The sequence below is a fragment of the Macaca fascicularis genome, chromosome 2, assembly GCF_037993035.2.
Source record: "Macaca fascicularis isolate 582-1 chromosome 2, T2T-MFA8v1.1".
Classification (NCBI taxonomy): domain Eukaryota; kingdom Metazoa; phylum Chordata; class Mammalia; order Primates; family Cercopithecidae; genus Macaca; species Macaca fascicularis.
In genome coordinates this window covers 59,381,762-59,401,166 of record NC_088376.1, presented here as the reverse complement: position 1 = coordinate 59,401,166, position 19,405 = coordinate 59,381,762, and the positions used below count along the sequence as shown (strand labels likewise).

The 19,405-nt window shown below is 40.6% G+C and overlaps 1 protein-coding gene across 4 annotated transcripts in view; it reads right to left on the bottom strand.

Moving 5' to 3' along the window:
• Positions 1 to 19,405, bottom strand: part of KCNAB1 (potassium voltage-gated channel subfamily A regulatory beta subunit 1) — a 498,217-nt gene that overhangs the window by 106,163 nt on the left and 372,649 nt on the right. For all 4 annotated transcript variants that reach the window (XM_045386728.3, XM_005546175.5, XM_005546177.5 and 1 more), the window contains one exon: positions 10,238 to 10,281. In XM_045386728.3, coding sequence (XP_045242663.1) covers positions 10,238 to 10,281 — 44 coding nt within the window. The remainder of the gene's footprint in view (positions 1 to 10,237; positions 10,282 to 19,405) is intronic.

Here is a 19,405-nt window from a genome sequence, read left to right as displayed (position 1 = left end):
TCTTGCCTCACTGTTAGATAAACTTAATAGCATTATTGATTGAAATTACAAAACTTTCATTTGGGTTTTTATGATGCACAGAGTTTAGAAAAATAATCTTTATATAAATGTAGAATGTACAAGGCAAACAATATGAATAGACTTGTACATACACAAGATGTGCCTTTGTCAGGTTGCTGCTTAGAGTACAGGAACTATGGGGACCTCATGAAACCTTTAGGGCAGTGTGCAAAGGAAGGAAAGGCAAGCATTAGGAACTTCATTGATGGTATCCACAAAAACCAAAATGCCTGCACTCAATTGCATCCTTACTTTGAAATCTCTCATGGGGAAAGCACACCTAATCATGGGCCAAGAGACATGGATTCCAGTCCCCATTTTTGTCTATGGAGCTTTCATAAGTCATCGTCTACCCTAACTCTGGAGATGGATGCCAGGAGTCACTCAGGTTCTGACATTTTCTAGTTCAAAAGTGAAGACATTTTCACCCAGCTACCAACCCAGAGTCATGCTGAACCTAATCATGACATCATCTGACTATTGCCTGAATAAGAGAGACACAAGGGGCCCTACACATTTGGTGCAGCCATTCTCATTTCAAGGAGGAAGCGGAAGTTCGGGACATTAAGAGATGTGGGTGACAGCAGTGGCTGTGTGTGCTTGGAGACTGGAAGTAGATGGGCCGTAAGGGATGAAGCTGCTAGTGGAGGGGGGAGGGACAGAAAATGGGGGAGTCTGCCATCTCTACCACTGGTCTTGAACAAGACATATCGCCTCTTCCTGACCCTGTTTTCTCATCAAGGAGCTGGTGGCTGCAAGGACTAATTCTCCCTCTCATAGCAGTGATGATCTTTAGTGAGATCGTCTTTATGAATGATTAATTTCAGCAAATTGCCCACATCTGGGCCTAGAGAGGACCTTTTGTTCCCCATTACTAATGGTTTTGAAACCATTTGTTTCATTTTTGAATCACAGGTTGGCAAATGAGGGCTACTTATCCCTTTGCGGCTGCATGGAGAGAGATGAGGTGTGTGCGTGCATGTGTGCACATGGGTTGTTTGCATGCCCAGAGTGTTGAATAAAACCCTCTGTGTACAGACCCTTCTATTTTCTCTCCCTGAGTTCTCCCCTTAGCCTCAAACTCTGACAGCATGTGAAATATCAGGTTGCCAAACTCCTACCTAAGCTGTATCATCACTCCTAATAGACTCCTGGGAGCAGAGGCAAAGTCATGTGGCCAGCAGTCCCTGCTGATTTAGAGGGCAACCACTTGTCAGCAATCTCTCTCTTTCTTCCTTTCTTCCTTCCTTCCTTTCTTTTCTTTTTTCTTTTCTTTTCTTTTCTTTTTCTTTCTTTCTTTCTTTCTTTCTTCCTTTCTTCCTTTCTTCCTTTTCTTTTTCTTTCTCTTTCTTTCTTTCTTTCTTTCTTTCTTTCTTTCTTTCTTTCTTTCTTTCTTTCTTTCTTTCTTTCTTTCTTTCTTCCTTTCTTCCTTTCTTCCTTTCTTACTTTCCTCCTTTCTTTCTTCCTTTCTTCCTCTCTTCCTCTCTTCCTCTTTCTTTCCTTTCTTTCCTTTCTTCCTTGCTTTCCTGTTTTCTTTTTCTTTCTTTCCTCTTTCTTTCTTTCTTTCTTTCTTTCTTTCTTTCTTTCTTTCTTTCTTTCTTTCTTTCTTTCTTTCTTTCTTTCTTTCTTTCTTTCCTTCCTTCTTTCTTTCTTTCTTTCTTTCCCCTTCTTTCTCTTGTCAGCAATTCTTAAGAGGGATTTTATCCATAAAATTAGGAAACTAGGAAGAAATATTTTTAGACGACTTTGGAAAAATACGAAGGTCTGCTCATTTTTTATGTGTATGCATCATGACATTTATTCAAGTTAGACTTTCCAGAAAGAGTGACATGCCTAAAGCACTCTTGTATGTTTAATATTCATACACCATTTAAATTCTATGGGTATTTTGGAGTTAAGATAGTTCACTCTGTTTGTGTTATGCAGAAAAATTGGTAAACTCTTTCAGGGAAAGCTTGCATTTTAAAACCACCTCTCAAGTGTCCTCGGAGGCACTTCATAAATATTTATTATTGCTGCTCTTATGTTGTTATAATAGGTGAGCTAGCTAGTTTATATCAGCCTAAGCAACAAGAATGGGAATCACAAAGGGTGTCATAAAAATAATACCATCCATGTTAAATATTTAATGTCGTGTTCTCCTAGTGTCAAAATATTTAGTGCAGTGAGAGCATCACTAAGGCAGAGGGAGATGAGCCAGGACTATATTCTGCACATATGAATGCATTAAAAAGAAGCCCACACAGTTTATTCTTAAGATTAACTGCTTTTGCTCTAGAAAGTTCTCTTGATTAGGGAGGGGCATAAGGCAAGACTGGCACCCAGATGGCAGGAGTCGAATGGCAGGGATACCAGCTCATCCCACCTGCCCTGAGGCCAGCCCTAAGCAGGGCAGATTCTCCTCTTTGGAGGCTTTGCAGTCCAGTTGGAAACGCCTCAGGCCAGCTCCCAGGCCTAGATCTGGGGGCGGCTACTACTACATAGAGAAGAATCATGGCTGCTGGCACTGGGCACACTAGATATCAGTTCACACATTTTTCTATCTTCTTCCATCCAGATAAGACAATGTATTCCAACCCTGATACTGCCTCAGAACCGTCAGGGCAGCATTTTAAAAACACATGCACATGGAGCTCCTTATTCAAAAGATCTAGGTTGAGACGGGATTATCTGAATTTTAAATTAAACAGGTAATTCCAATGTGCAGCCAGAGTTGAGAAGAAACACCTTTTGAGAGACTCGTATAAGTCCTCCAAGGTGTTAAGGAGTATTTTACTTTATGACTTTACTTCTTCAAGGATGGCATGAAGCAGCTGCCTAAAAGGACACAGAACATCTCCTTGGAATCAGTTTGCATTCCCTAGGAATTAAAGCCTTGAGGATGTGTGAAACAGGGACCCAAAGGCATGGTGGTGTTCTTTCTCTCCTTTGCTGTTTAGATCCAGCTCAAACCCTATCTGGCAGGGCTGCATAAATTGTCCCCTTGACCTGCGAACAGCCCAGGAAAGCTCCATTTGGATGATGGTATTTTATATTATGTTCAATATGTGCCCAGATGAAAAATTAGCAAGTGACCACATTACTCCTCATTTGGGTCTTCCATATCTTCCTACCTATATCCTTACAAATACTTGACTCTGGTTGGTTGGTCACATACACTTGCATGATGTTTTGAAAAAAATCAACAAAAATCATTCCTCAGGGTTCTCCAGAGAAACAGAACCAAGAGGGTGTGTGTGTGTATATAGACAGAGACAGAGAGAGATGTATTATAAGGAATGGGCTCATGTGATTATGGCGGCCAAGAAATCCCAAGATCTGCAGTTGGCAAGTTAGAGACTCCAAGGAGCTAATGGTATAGCTCTACTCTGAAAGCTGGCAGGCTTCAAGATCCAAGAAGGCTGATGTTTCAGTTTGAGTCTGAAGGCAAGAAAAGATCAATGTCCCAGCTTGAAATGGTCAGGCAGGAATTCCCTCTTATTCACAGGAGGGTAAGCATTTTTGTTTTATTCAGGCCTTCAACTGATGGGGAAAGGGCTACCCACATTAGAGAGGGCAATCGGCTTTTCTCAGTTTATAGGTTCAAATGTTAATCTCATTCCAAAACACCCTCATAGGTGCACCCAAAATAAAGTTTGACTAAATATCTGGACATTCCATGGCTCAGTCAAGTTGACACATCAAACTAACCATGATGTGCCTTTTTTCATTGCAGGCATCTTGCCTGCTAGGAAGCATGCCCATTCCAGAGTGAATGTTGCAAGGTAAAGTCAGCCCCTTTCAAGCACACACAGGTGAGCTGGACATTGTGGTGTGTTACCTCCCATAAAATGAATCAGACTGGCCTACTGTTCCTAATGGGAGACTTTTTGGAGCAAGTCAGTGTGGGTAGGTGCCCCTTTCTAACTGTAGAAGCAAGAGCCCTGATGAAACAGCTCTGGGTCTAAACCCAGCCTAGACCCCATGTCACCTGTGTATATGGTAGGTTCCCCAGTCTCCAACCACCTTTTAAGACAATCCCTGATGCTGGGCCTCTCTCTATCTCCACTCCCTACCCCACACTTCTGTCTCTTCATTGATATGCCACTGGAGGAAGTCAAAGAACTGGGCTGGGCCTCAGCAATTCATGATTTTTGACTTCAGCTGTATCCTTGCTATTACTCAGTGGACCTTTTGTCATTTCTTAGCAACTGATCATCTATTTAGTCATTCACTCAAAAATATTTTTGAATACCTCCTGCTAGCCAGATACTGTGATCTGCTCAAGGTGCAATAGGAGTGTAGAAAAATAGGCAGTCCCTGCTCTCAGGGAGCATACAGTCAGGCAGACGCCATGAGCCAGATGTCCTAAACCTGTCCAAACACCTCAGTCCTCTGTGTTTCCAGGTGATCTCAATGACAATCCTAGGGTCACCACTGTTAGAAGTTCCTGGGTCTGCATTTCCAGCCTAGAGATCTCCACAGAGTTCCCCTTGTTCTCTAGATGTCTGAAGCTGGGAGGTCACAAGCTCCTTGGTCACCACTCCCCAACAGTGCTGTCTGCCCTCACAGCTCCCTCCTGTGTCTCCTGTCTCTGAGATTTCAGCTCATCCACCTCCATGCCCAATCCAGGAATCTGGGTATCCTCCTCCACTCAGGAAGACCTCCTATTCTGTATCCAGAGATCACCAGTCCTATTTATTCTTTTCTCCTAATCACCTCCTTCCTCTACATCTTTCATACCACTGCCTCATCATCAACTCCTAATTAATTTTCCTGCCTCCAGCCTCAACCCTGTTTCCTCTATTATAGCCTTCATGTTACTTCTAATACCTTTGATTATGTCTTATTCCTGACTCAAGGTTTTCAATGGCTTATTGCAAGATTGAGCAAGGTTTTGATAACTGTTTTTGGCATAGGATGAATTTTGTTTTCCAAAATTTAATATGAAGCACTAAAAAGAAATGAACTATCAAACTATGAAAAGACACAGAAGAAACTTAAATGCATATTACTAAGTGAAAGAAGCCAATGTGAACGGGCTACATGCTATATGATTCAACTATATGACATTCTGGAAAAGGCAAAACTATGCAGATAGTAAAAAGATAGTGATTTCCAGGAGTTAGAGGAGAGGGAGGGATGAATTGGCAAGACAGAGGATTTTTTAGAGCAGTGAAACTAGTCTGTATGATAACTGTAATGGCGGATACAAGTCATTATACATTTGTCAAAACCCATAGAGTGTACAACACCAATAGTGAACCCTAATGTAAACTATGGACTTTGGTTGATAATGTTGTGGCACTGTAGGTTCATCAGAGGTAACAAATGTGCCACTCTGGTGAAGGATGCTGATAATGAGGGAGGTTATGCATGTGTAGGGACAGGGGTGTATGGGAACTCCCTGTGCTTTCTGCTCAGTTTTGTTGTGAACTTAAAACTGTGTTAAAACATAGTCTACTTTTTTAAAAAAATAATAATATGAAGAAAAAGTGGAGGTGCTTTGATGGAAGCTGTGGCAGATGGAAGGAAGAGAGGGGAGAGAGATGGAGCCTTTGCTCCTCCTTGTCCCCTAAGTGTTTGTTGAGATCTGGGGACCTTTGGATTTGAAGGAATTCCAGAGACATCGAGGACAAAGCTAAATGGCTTAGCAAGGCAAACAAGGGTTCTTATAATCAGACCAACTTTCTTTCCAGGCTCATTTCTTGCTGTTCCCCAATACATTGTACTCATAATATTCTATAAATGTGACCTGTTTCCCCAAGTACCTCCCCTTGGTGGAGTCTCCCTCTGGAGTCGCCGTTGCTTGCATTGCTTCCTGTATTAAACCTTTTGCCCTCCCTCTCCACTTGACTTCTCCCTTCAAGTGTCAAGCCAAGTGATAACCCCTGTTCCCACATCAAGCTATCCCAAATCCCCCAGGAGACCTTCTTTGCGCTTCACTTGCCCTGTACTCTCCATTACGGCATCTGTCAGATACATTATCAGTTTGTTTTTTTGCAAGCCTAACTCCCACTGCACTATGATAAATTTGAGGGCAGGCTCCATGCTCTTGTCCTCATATCTCCTGTAACTAATGCCTGGCTTCATAAATGTTTGCTTAAGAATGAATAAATGAATGAGTGAATTAATGTAAATTCTACCATTTTTCTCTTGTAAGACAGTTCCACCTCCTACCAGATCGAGGTAAGTTTGGTCACTCTGAGTTTATTCCTTTCCCATGAGTTTTTTGACTTCAAGTATTGACAATAATGGGCAGTATATTTACAGGGCAGGCCAGCCACAGCAACCCACAGGTGGGATTGACCACATAATATAAATATGTTTTCCCATTTCTCTCCTTGGCAGAGCTGTGTTCTTTCAGATGTACCATCAGTTCACTCTCAAGTTACTTCACCTTTCTACTCCCATTAACACATTTGCTCTTAGTTCACCAAAAGGAAAATTAGCAGAGCAAGGAACTTCCAGCTGCTCCTTCTCTGGTAGAGAAGAAAGTCAGAATTGTTAGCTTTAACTATGACTTTTAGAGTATTTCAAGAAAAGACATCTATAGCTTTTTTATTTCCTGGCAGTTTTACTACTTAATTTCTAAGGCCTCAGTTGAACATGGGTAGTGACTGAACTGACATCCTAAGCCTACAGCAGTAAACCCAGCTCCATTTGGATTTGACAGCTGGGGTCTGCAGAGCCTGACAAATTACCTAAGGCTGGTGCATTATTTCTTTCTATGAATTTCTTGTCTCCTCTGGCTTATAGAGGCAGTTCAGAAAAGTTCTCAAAGAGTGCTTATTCAAGTTGTCAAGCTTTGTTACCTGTTTTGAATGAAGCCTGAATGTTACCTGTTTTGAATTATCAGCATCCTTCACCAGAGTGGCACATTTGTTACCTCTGATGAACCTACAGTGCCACAACATTATCAACCAAAGTCCATAGTTTGAACTTCCTTGTTTCCTCTTATTTTTCATGCAGTGTCTTATCACAAGTGTTCAGGCTCTTCAAAAAACTTGAAGCTCAAATCAGAATTTGCTGCTCCTGAATCAAGTCTGTTTCAAAGTTCGTTAAAATGCCTGCAGCTCATATACAGTCTACAGTTTTAAAAAAATAAATAAATAAACAAAAACTGGAGACTGGCCTCTGGAGACTGGGATTGCACAGGCACCTGAATCTGTTATTGTCTTAAGGGCTTTCAGTTGAGTTTTCTGTGTACTTATTGACTAAACTATTTTCCACCATAGATACAAGCTTGTAAATAGTTGACCAATGCTTTTGCACTACATGTATTTCTTACTTTACATTAATAGGTAATTCCTTTCAATAATGAATACTGAACAGTTATTTACTGTAAAGATATTCTTAAAAAAACTAAGGTCAGAGTGTCCCTGGTAATGAATCTCCAGGGTCTTTCAAATATGAGTAAATAGTAACAATATCAGAGCCATAAATTAAGCAAATGTCAAATTACCTTAGACTTATGGTGAACAATTACTGCCTTCACCTCCCAAGTCAGATTATTAGGAAAAATCAGAAAAACTCAGACACTGGTGGCTTTCCGTGTCTTTGAAATACCCCCTCACACATGCCAGCTCTGAATCTCACACATCCTCAGGGCTCTCGTGTTGTAGTTACTGACCCACCCTGGTCACTCCCTCTCGTTCTTTGAAAATTTTAGCTCATTTCTCACTGTCACTCTCCAATGTTAGTTTTGCTGTACTTTTCAGTGAGTTCAGTGACCCCAAAGATGATCTTCCCTGTACCTTCACCTCCAAGTTCCTTAACCTTCTCTCCTTCACTGATCTCGCCTTCTATACAACCTCCACAACTCTCTCCCAATGGACACACCATAGACTATGTCACTAACAATAACTGAACCCCTCTATAACCCCAGTTTCAAATGTTTCCCTTTTCAACCACTTTCTATCCTTCCAACCACTCTCTAATGTTTTTGCTTCAACAATTCTTTGGTCCCTCTGGGATGTATACTTTATTGATCCTATCTAGTTTTCACAGTCCCTCAGCTCCCTCATTTTAGCTCCTGGCTCATTTCCTGACTCTAGTCCTCATTTTCCTTTCTACTCAGTTTAAATGCCAACTCCACCATTAAAATGACTGCCCTACACAAGCCCTCAGCATCTTTGCCCTCCTTTTATCATCTTATTTAAAAAAACAAAAACCCACCTGAACTTGCACAGTTGAATATGGCTAGAAGAAAAACACATAACTATAGACATGGTCTCACTTCAAATTTAATCATACTGATCTTAAGTTGGTCCTTAATGCTGTCTTGTCACTGTGTGGCCTAGCCCTGGTCAATTCATTCTTCTTCTCTCCTGCATGTCTTCTCTCCATACTTCTAACACTTCCTTCTCATCGTCACTAACAGCTGATGACTTTGCTTCTGATTCCCACTGAGAATATAGAAGCAATAGAAGAGAACTTTGACAAGATACCTCCCCCTCCACTACCCAATCAATCGCCCTGCTAGCCTCAAAGCCCAGATACTCTGCCTTCTTTCATGCACTCTCTTCTTGTGTGCATCTCGTGTCCTCAAAAAATCATTCCAGATATTCTTCTCTCTCCTTCTGCATCATATTTTCTTCTCAAAAAGATTTCCCCATAAGTGCATAAATATGTGGTCGTCTTCCATGTGCAAAATCTACCTCTCTGATCCCCCTTGTCAGCTCAGTGCCACTCCATTTATCTGCTTTTCTTTATAGCAATCATCATCCAAAAGAGTAGCCTTCAGCTTGTCTCTTTGCATTCTCCCAGAGACCATTCCAATTATGCTTTAAACTCTACCATTCCACCAAAACAGACCTTGTAAAAGTCATTAATGACCTCCATGTTGCTGAACTTAATGGCCAATTCTTGGTCCTCATCTTGTTTGATGTATGAGTAGCACCTGACGGATTAGTCACTCCATCTTCCTTGAAATGCTCATCTGGATTCCAGGACTCCATTTTCTTCTACTTGGTCTCCTGCTGCTCTGCTTGCTTTATTTTCAGCTTTCTTTGGCTCCTCCTCAGTTTCTCAATTTCTTAATGTTGGATTTCCTAGGTCTTAGACCATGTGCCTCTATTTTCTATTCTGTCTATACGCACACCCGTAGTGCTGTCATCCAGGAGCCAGGCTTAAACAGCCTCTACTTGCTGATGACTCCCAAGTTAATATATCTAGCTCCCCTTTCTAAACTCGAGTCATATGTCTATTTACATACTTGACAATTTTTATTGCAGGCCTAATTGATATCTCAAACTTAGTATATCCCAAATCAATCTCCTAATCTACCTAAATTTTTCTCTCATTCTGCTACCTCATTTACTTGTACTTCATCCTTTCTGCTGCTCAGGCAAAAAATCCTTAGAGTCATCTTTGACTTTTCTCTTTTCTGTCATCTTCCACATAGAACCCAACAGAAAATCTTCCGGATTTTACCTTAAAAATATAGCCACAATTTGACCACACCTCACTACCTCCTCAGTTACCATTCTGGTCTAGACTTAGGTCACAGAATAGCTCTGATTTGTGTTGAATGGCCAGAATGCCAAGGCTGCCTGTTCCTGGGCCTGAGGGATAACTGGAGGCCTCAAGCCTCCCCAGGTTTCACAGTCAGATTCCACGACTTTATGCTGTTAGAATTGCCATCTCTATTTAACCCTCTTTAAATATTGACTGGGAGGAGTAACAATTTTTATTTATTAATGCATATTAATGTATGTGTGATTATGTGTATCTCACCTTGCCCCCCCCCCCACATATTTAAGGCAGATTGTAAAAGTATATAAAATGCATAATAATATAGAAAAGTGAGGAAATTAGGCAAAGGGAAAACAAGGATAGATAGAAAAAATTCAGGTGAATTGAGGGAGTGGTGAACTGAACCTATAAAATGCATGCCATGCAGTCCTTCATACTTGCTAAATGGGAGTGACACATGAGTCCCTTTCTCTGAGGTGTTCCTTAGCATTAGGTTGCCTTATGCTCGATGGGCCCCTGTAAGGAACCATGAACATGGTGGCTCCCTGGGAGAGGGTCATGATGGGAAGAGAAAGGCTAAAAGGAGAAGTGGGGCAATACTGGCCAGGAAGCCTCCTCCTCACCTGAGACCAGGTCCTGGCCTGGACCACAATCATTCCCTGGTGCCCTCCCCAGTCTCCCACCTTCCAGTCCACCCCCACACCACACCCTCAGTACTTACCAAGACCCAAGCAAGAAACTCTGAGTCCTGATTTTCCAAGATTCCTGTAATAAAAACAAAGCAACACTTGGTCATCATTTCCTCAGGTGAAACTGTACATGCTTAAGTAAATATCGTATCTCCCTTTTGGCATGATTCTTGACGAGTCCTGGTAGAGACAGAGCCACAGATGTAGGCATATTGTCTTGAGACAAGTCTCCCTTGCATGGCCACTCAGGCACCAGGAAGCTCAAAATCTGTTCAGGCACAGCACAGAACAAAATGTCCCTCACAGAACACAGCTTCTCAGTCCCATATTGTCTTCTTTATTAACTTGTTTACCCATTTATTGGCTTTCTCTCTCTTTCTAGAATGGGAGTTTCTTGAGGGTAAACTTTTTTACCTTATTCACCAACCATTCATTCATTATTTGTCAACTGACCACTTCTCACTCCTTCCTCCGTTACCATCCTGGTCTAGATAGTTCTGATTTGTGTTGAATGGCCTGACACACAGTGAGCCTTAATAAATATTTTTGACTTATTGACTAACAAACTGACTTCTAAAACAGAATATTGCTTCTAATGGATGTGAATTATTAAAATAACAAATACAAAACTATCTTTTAGGTTATTTTAACTATATCCTATATTTAATATAATATACATATTTAACTCTCTCTATATATGTGTGTGTGTGTGTGTATATATATATATATATATTAAACTCAAGATTACGTAAAATTACCATGGGAACATCAGATAGTTCTTTATCCCCAAAAGTTTAAGGAAAAGAAATATATTTTTGCTTTCTAAATAAGGATAGAACTAGGAGCTCTAGTATGCATTTGCCTATAAGTCTTTGTGGAAATCCAGACTCAACCCATTTTTCCGTCTTCTGACTAGCAGCTGTGAGAGAAGAAAACAAATTCTCAGAGACAGGGTGCCTCATAGCATTAGTGTAAGGGTCCAAAGTGAGCAGGTGAAGCTGAAATAACTGTAACGCTGTAGAAAAGTGCACCCTTATTCTCCGATAAGAGGCTCTCATAAAAATACACTTTCCCTTCTTGCTCCCACACCAAAGGAAACAACACAAATAAAACTTCCAAATCGGTGGCACAGCTGAACTACTCCGAGTTCTCCCTTGATTTGTCATCAGTTTTGGTTTATTTAGACTTAGCAATTAGTACTCCCATTTTGGCATCACAAGTTTTTCCACTGCTTATTAATGTTTTCTGTAAAATGCCACCTAAGCAACACATTCAACTGCACAACATAATAAAAACTGCATAAAAAATGCAAGGAGTTGAAAGACCCGGGCTTTTGACCCATTGCCACAGCTAGTTGAGTGACCTTGTGGAAACTGCTCCCTTTTCTTTCTGGGGTTCAGTTTCTTCATTCGGAAGATGTAGTGTTGATGTCTATGACATTTTCCTAGCATCACTGTTTGCAGGGCCAGAGGGTGAGAATGTGTGCTAAAGTGTTACACTGTAAACAAATGCAAGGCATAGTGATTTCTGGTGCTTTTTGACTCCTACCCTCCAACAGACATGGTGCTAAATTTTCCCATATGAATTGGACATGTCCAGCTGGAAGAAAACCGTTGCATAAAGAGGCATGTGGAAAATATTTTGAACAACTAAATAGGAGAAAAATAATTGGATTGCTCCAGTGAAAACACTTTATGTAAGAAATTGTTCATTTAGTAGTTTTTCAGAAATCAATAGATGTACAGACAAAAGACTTTTCTTGGTAGTCTAAAAGTCTACTGATTTTAAAGGGTTGGAATCTAGAGCAAATGCTATATTGTAGGGAGAATTTTTTTAAAAAGTCATGGAGATACAAAGAACAAGGCATGGTCCTCTACCCTCAAGGAGCCTAGAATCCAGTGAGGGACACAGAAAAACAAACATGTAATTCCAGTAACATCAGATACATCCTACCATGGAGATCTTTGGGAACACGTGAGGTGGTGGCTTCCTCGGGCTTATATTTGCATAACTTTGTGGGTATCATGGAGAAAAGGATCTAGATAAGGGTTTTCATGTATTTTTAATGTCTTTCAGTAGGGAGAAGTGACTTGCAGAAAACTCTACAGAGCAAGACAGTTCTAAGGCTAAGTCTCTATAGTTCAGAGATTTTTCTAACAAACTCAAATAAGGCAAAGTTATATCACTGGGTACTTAGCAACATTTCGCATCCAAAATGGGGAGACTTGTCCTATTTTCCTTATGGCAGCAACTTAAGATAATGATCACTCTGTTATGGGTTTTGAAGACCAAACTTGAGAACTGTCAGCAAAAACAAACTGCAAACTAGCAAGTACTAATGGCCCATTTTCTTGCCACTGCTATTTAAACGCCCAGGATGGCCTTTCTGGAAAGAAAGTTTTACAAGATTTTAAATGTAAGAAAAATTCAATTACAGACTAATACTGCTATAGCGGTGATAGGTACCCACTTTGAGACTTGCTATTTTTGTTTCCCGTAACTCTTTAATACTTTTAATGCTTTTTCTAAATACCCTCATCCTCTAGAGAGAACAGTTATGAAATTCAGGTGGTCACTTTTAAAGTGAGAGGCATTTTCTCTGCATGAGATATATCTGGGTCTATATGTTCATTGCCCTAACTTTGTCCAGATGTAAGTCTCTTTGTGAGGTGTGTACCACTTAAGACACTCCCAACACAGGACGGTGCCACTCACTTTGCACCTGGAGAAGGTAGGAGGAACTAGCTAACTCCAATTCAGAGCATGAAATCCCAACACGATTTCTGCTATTCCAAATGGCACATCTGCATCCTCCTGTCTCTATCCATCTTTGTGCAGTACTAAGTGAAGATGTAGCTATTCTCCAGTTACTCTAAGCCACTTAAAATCTGCTGTATAATAGAAACCCCAATACTTGACACATTTGATCTCGTGAGTTCAGTAGCTTGTGTGGCTTTAACATCAAATAATGGCCAAGTTTGCTAATCATGCTGGGCTATAACACATACCCTGGAACCTTCATCTCACTCATGCAGAATTTTCACAAATACCTCATAATCTTATGTGACATGGTGTAAAAAACCAACTTTATATAATATTATTCTATTTCTCAATTCCTTAGTGTTCCCATAAGTGAGGCTACATAAAAATTCTGTAAGCATATCAAATTGCCAATTAGAATGAATTATTTTTCCATTTGATTCAAAATTGTTTCACTGCACAGGTTTAACTATTTTATCTGTGTCAGATATACCAGAAACAAGGCTCACCATGTTCATTTTTAGTATCTGCTCCTGTTCGACTCAAAATAAAGGCTCCTTTTTCTCAGGTGAACCTGAACTGCTCTGCTGCTAATATTAGAAACAAATGACATCAATGTGGAGGCACAGAACACTGAGTTTTGTCAGTCAAATTTCGGAAATCCTAAAGCATCAGTAAAGAGTTATCTGGAGAAGGGATATAGCTTCTTGAGACCTCAAAGGTTGTGATTCCCCTTTCTTTCTGAAGGCAGACTCGCCACTCAGTGAACACATGGCTGACCTTATTTCAGAACAATAATTTGTTCCATGGCAGAGGCATTGAATGTAATTCCTAGCCTCATTTTATGGAGCATCCACCGGGCTTTTTTTGCTTTTAAGGCAATACTGGAGTAGTGAGAACTGAAATCAAGCATCACTTAGGCTCAGTATTGCAGGCCACTCTGATGCTCACAGTTTCTTTACAAGTCAAAGAGGCTTAAAGCAGATTAGTAACCCAAATTTTTTTGTTTTAAATGGCTTGTTTCTCGCTGTATGTATCTTAGACCTTATTCACAGTTTTAAACGGCTGGGAAAAGTAGCTTGCAAAAATATGTGCCTTACATTTGACCAAGCAAGAAGCATATGCATGGGGCAAAATCCCCGATTTAAAGGTTGACGTAACAGGGACAGCTGGAAAGCATATGCAAGGGGCTCCAGCAGCTGTGTCAGGCTGGCAGAAACAAGCTGAGTTTGACCTGGTTTTCATGTGGTCAGAGAATTACACCATTTGCTGTCTCACTCTATTTGAACATCTTTCTGATCCTTCTAAATCGTACTCTGCCTTACCTGGAAGTTACTAATCAAATATGAGATTTGGGTTTTTTGGTTTTGGTTTGTTTTTTTTTTTTTTTAAGAAATGCACATTTAATAATGTACATGAGCAGAAATCATGTTCATTTGCCAGCCAGCTGGTTTTGATAGTTACAAGGTAACATACATTTTGACAGCCATGAAGGTGGCTACAAATAGTAGTAACATTTTCTTATGAGAGCTCTGTTCATCATTGTTGGTAAGTAAATAATGACTCATTTGGGACTCACCAGGCATATAAATGATTTAGCCAGGCATTTTGAGGACAGACATTAACAGGTGGCACAATGAAACTTTTATTCTTACCTTTTTAAAAATAGCAACAAAGTAGAATAGGATTCTTCCAGATTCTTTGATTTAAAATTTTAAGTCATTTGTCAATTGTAAATTCCAACTAGGTCCTTATTCATTTTCTTTGGTCATATAAAACACCTGATGATCTATATCTTTCTAGAAAAGTCTAGAGAAGTATGGAAAAAAGAGACTTTCCTATAATTAATTAATTAGGTCAAAGGAGATGTACCAAATTTTACCTACGTACCAGGCCTCAGACTAGGCTGTGAGCCTGGGCTGAGTGGCGGATAGTTGCTGCTCTTATGGAGCTTATGTCATAGGAGGGCAGACAGATATTAAATAGATTAATTATTTGATTATAATATTAAATAAAAGGACAGTAGGCCCTAAATACAAAATTAGGACCCTGAGAAAGCTGACCTAATATGGGTAGTTAGGAAAAGCTTCTCTAGGGAAGTAATATTTAAACTGAGATCCAAAGGAAGAGTAGGAAGAAACTTAGTGAAGAGAGGAGGGATCCGCATTTCAAACAGAGTGAACAGCATGTGCAAAGGCTCAGAGACTGGAAGAAGCATGGGTAATTGAAGAACTGAAATACGTTCCAGGCAATAGACAAGGGGAGAACAAATGGTTGAGTGGTTCTACATGAGTCTGATAGGGTGGCAGGAGCCAGATCAAACAGTGCCTTAAACATTATGTTGCAGATTTTGACCCTTAATATGGAGTAATGGAAGACATTAGCAGGGAAAATGGGTTGAAGGGAGGTAAGAAGGGAAGCTAGAAGGCTGCTTAGTTAATCCTAATGAGAAATGGTGCTACCTTGAAATCGGATTTAGTGGAGTAGGGAGGATGGGGAAGATTCCAGATATCCTCAGCAAGTAAAATCTATAGGACTTAGTATTTTGATTGAATATGATAGTGAAAAAAGAAGGAATAATGGGCCATTCTCATTTCTGATTTGGCCAGCTGGGTGAAGACGGGTGCTTTTCACTGAAGTAGAGTGTTCACTGGGGACATTGGGGAAACAAGGGTTTTGATTCTTTGGGCAATCTCGTGGGGACTGAACATCCTTGAGACATCCAAGGTTAATTGCCTAGAACTCAGAGTAGGGAGAGGGATTTTCTGAGTATCCAGGGTAACAGGCACCAGGGGCTGGGTCAGCTGCCTAGGGAACCGATGTTCTGTTAGAGAAGAGGGCCCAGGATGGGGCCTTGAGGAGCTCCAGCACTATGGGTGATGGAGAGGAAGCTGCATCGGCAAAGAAAACTGAGAAGGAGCAGCAAAGGTGTAGGGGGAGACCAGGAAAGTGCCTGTGGAGAAGCCAAAACAGGGGATGGTCTCAGCAGGGAGTGAGTGGGCAGCAGTGTTGAAGGCTGTGGTGAGATAGAGCACAGTGAGTGGGGTGGAGAAATTCCCTTCATGTTCAGCTTTGTGGGGATTGCTGTTGACTCTGTGGCAGCCATTTTAGTTGTGTCATGGATGGGAAGCCGGGCTCAGTGGGCCAAGGAGAGGAAAGGTGTAGAAATGCTGTTCACCAGATGTGTGTGACCTTGGGCAGGTTGCTTGGCTTTTTAAAGTCTCTTTCCTCATTCATAAGTGGAGGTAATCATAGCACACTACTTTTGTTGACAGTTAAGTGAGACAATATAAATGCAGTACCAGTCCTAGCATATTTCAGTGTTCAATTAGTGCTAGTTGCTTTCTGCTTTCTTATTTCTTAGGAAAAGCTCTATTTTAAACACTGAATCTGGTTCTGGTATGGGTACAAAATCTGGTAGGAGGCTGCCTCTGTGATTTTCAAGACCCACTTCCCTGACCTAATGATCCTCTCAGTTGCCCTAATGATCTTCCAGCCTAGATGAATTTGTGCTTAGACATTACAGATAGCCTGAATCTATTATATGTGAATTGTAAGTTATTTTGCTAGAAAAAGTGGGAATTAGAAAAAGTGGGAATGAGAGGACGAAGATAGATAAAAGAGGCAAGGAAGAAGGTGGCTCTCTGGAGAAATGATAGAGGTCTGAGGCGTTTAGAACTGTTTCTATGATCACCAGAGCAGGGAAAATGAAGCTGTGACATAAAGTTGTGTGGATATAACCATACAAACTTTAGTGTTCTGTGGAGGTGGGCTTGAGAAGTGCCCACTCATGTCTACTTAGCCCTTAAATAAGAGCTACTCATTGCTTTTCCTGTCTCAAGCATCTAAGGCAGCAGAAAAGCTAGACATCAGTAACTCAAAAAGTCTTAAATCAGAAGAATCTGGAACGTCTCTCTCAAGGGCGTATAATTTGGGGATACGTAAAGTTAAATAGGAAAAATACATCTTTATTTTTCACCACGTTTTAACTGAAAGTTAGCATATCCTTCCATTCTCAGTGTAGGCAAGAAACCCCGTAAGTCCTCATGTTACTGCTTGTGACTTTGACACCATCAAAAACTACAGGTATTTTTGTATCACTTCAAAGTTTCTTTGGAGACATCAAAAAATCATTTACTCTCACCATTTACACTCATTACCACTTGCAAATTGTGGTATTTGACCCACACCTAGAACTTGTTAATACATTAATAAAGAAGCGCATGTATTACTAGGTCACAGATTTGGTTTTTACATATTTTGAACTACAAATTAACTGGAATCCTGTGTATTTTATGTAATGTTATTTAAAAGCTCTTTCCACAAAATGAAGGGAAAGCCTTCTCTGGCATTCACTTAGTGATGAGAGCTGTAATTAGTTTTTACCGTAATGAGTTTTCAAAGACAAAATAAAACAAAAAAAAAATCTGAGGTAGGAGTTCTATGCCTTTTATCTTTCTTATTCCATTTGCTGTGGGTGAATATCTCACTTTCTCTTTAGAAAGCAAAGTCAGCAATGCAGCAGAGACTGAGGAATGAGCCTGACTGAGGAGGAGGGTGATATTTAAATATACACTTAATCAAAAGTAAATGCTTTCAGCCATAATGCATTAGTCTGCCTTTCATTTTCCTTGACAGAGGAACAGAAAATTAATGCCTGTTTCTCTAAGTGCCATGTCTTTCACATCTGCGTCGGAGTGCCATCTATCACAGTGAATCTTATGCTTATTGTGTACGAGATTATTTCCCCTTCCAGACTGAGATCCATGAGGCCAGGATTGTGTCTAAGGTGTCTGCATATTCCTACCACCTAGCACAGTGCTGGGTGCATAACAGGCGCAGTGATGCCCACAGTGGGTGCTGTAATGCTATCGCTTCGCTGTGGATAAAGACAGTATTGTTACTCACTTGTGACTTTCTTTTTGGCCAGGGAGGCTCTGTGGTTTGCCAGAAGACATGGGGCAGTTGAGTGAAATGCAGTATAGTGCGGCAGTGCCTCTATCACTTACTATCAGCAAAGCCTTGGGAAATGTATGGAACCTCTCTGTGTCCCATCTGTTACATGGGGATAATAATAGAAACTACTTCATAGGGTTGTTGTGAGGATTCAATGTAAGGGTTGCAGCATTTAAGATAGTGCTTGGCACATGGTAAATGCTCTGTCAGTGCAAGCTGTTATTAGACAAACACAGGATGAATCCAAGCTCTGCTCCTGGTACTTAGGGGCAACTCATTTCACCTTATTTCAGGAGACAGATTCCTGCCTCCATAAGTGAGTTTCAAACCCCGCTTTGAGTGGAGGAACATAGTAAACATTGTGGCCTTTCTTTTAACTAGCGTAGGTGTTAGGACTTCTTCTTTTAATTTTACAAGAGGCTGGAGCTCGTGAACCTGCTTAGCAGGTCCTATCCCCACTCAGACCCTTCTTGTCCTTCTACTTCTCCAGTTAACTGTGGTCACTATTCCAATGGAAGGGCCAAGTCCCAGGTCCCAAGTGTTTGCAACCTTAGAGTTTGGGGCTGGGGTGAAAGGGGGAATCCTGACCATGCTCTACGCCTATGTTCAGCCTTGACTCTACTTTTTAGTTCTAGTAACTCCAGGACTTTACACCACCTGCTGGTCACCTCATCTGAATCTTCAGTGCATATTTCAAATTCAGAACATCAGTCTGTGGGTCAGCCTCCACCCAAACAATGAAGCTCAAACCTGCATATTTTGTCTTCTTCCTCTCCCTTGGCCTCTACAGCCAGTCAGCAAATCCTGAAGAGCCAGCAAATCCAGAAGAGCCAGCTTCCTCCAGCACCACCCTGACTTCTTCACAGTCACTACCAGGTCAGACTCTCGTGACAGATAGCTCCTGGCCTGCTCTTCTGCCTCTAGATTCAATCTTGTTCTCTCTCTCTGTTTACCTCTGATCAGCTTTACCACTTTCTTTCTATATAGCTACTATTATTCGTTCCCTGTTACCTTTCCTCAATTGCAAAGTACTCAGTTGTAGACTCCAAGCCTGATTTATATTTGTCTTCCTCATAATACTTAGTACCATGGAAGTGCGACTCAATACTTCAGTGACTAAAGGAATGATCCAATAACAAAGTCTGAGGAGCCTTTCTTACCTCTCTGATGTGGAGCTCACAGTTAGATATTATTTTATTCTTCATTCTTTTATGTTTAGATTGACTATTACAATTCAGTTGTCTTATTCACTGTCATAGTAAAATAAGGCAAGAAAGAAGGCATCCATATTTTAAAAAAGGAAATAAAACTGTCTCTCGTCAAAGACATGATTGTCTATGTAGAAAAAAATCCCGAAGAATCTACAAAAATCTCCTAGAACTAATAACCAATTTAGCAAGTTTTTGAGATATAAAATCAAGATATAAAAGTCAATCATATTCCTAGGAATAAATTACCAATTGGAATTCAAAATTTAAAAGAGT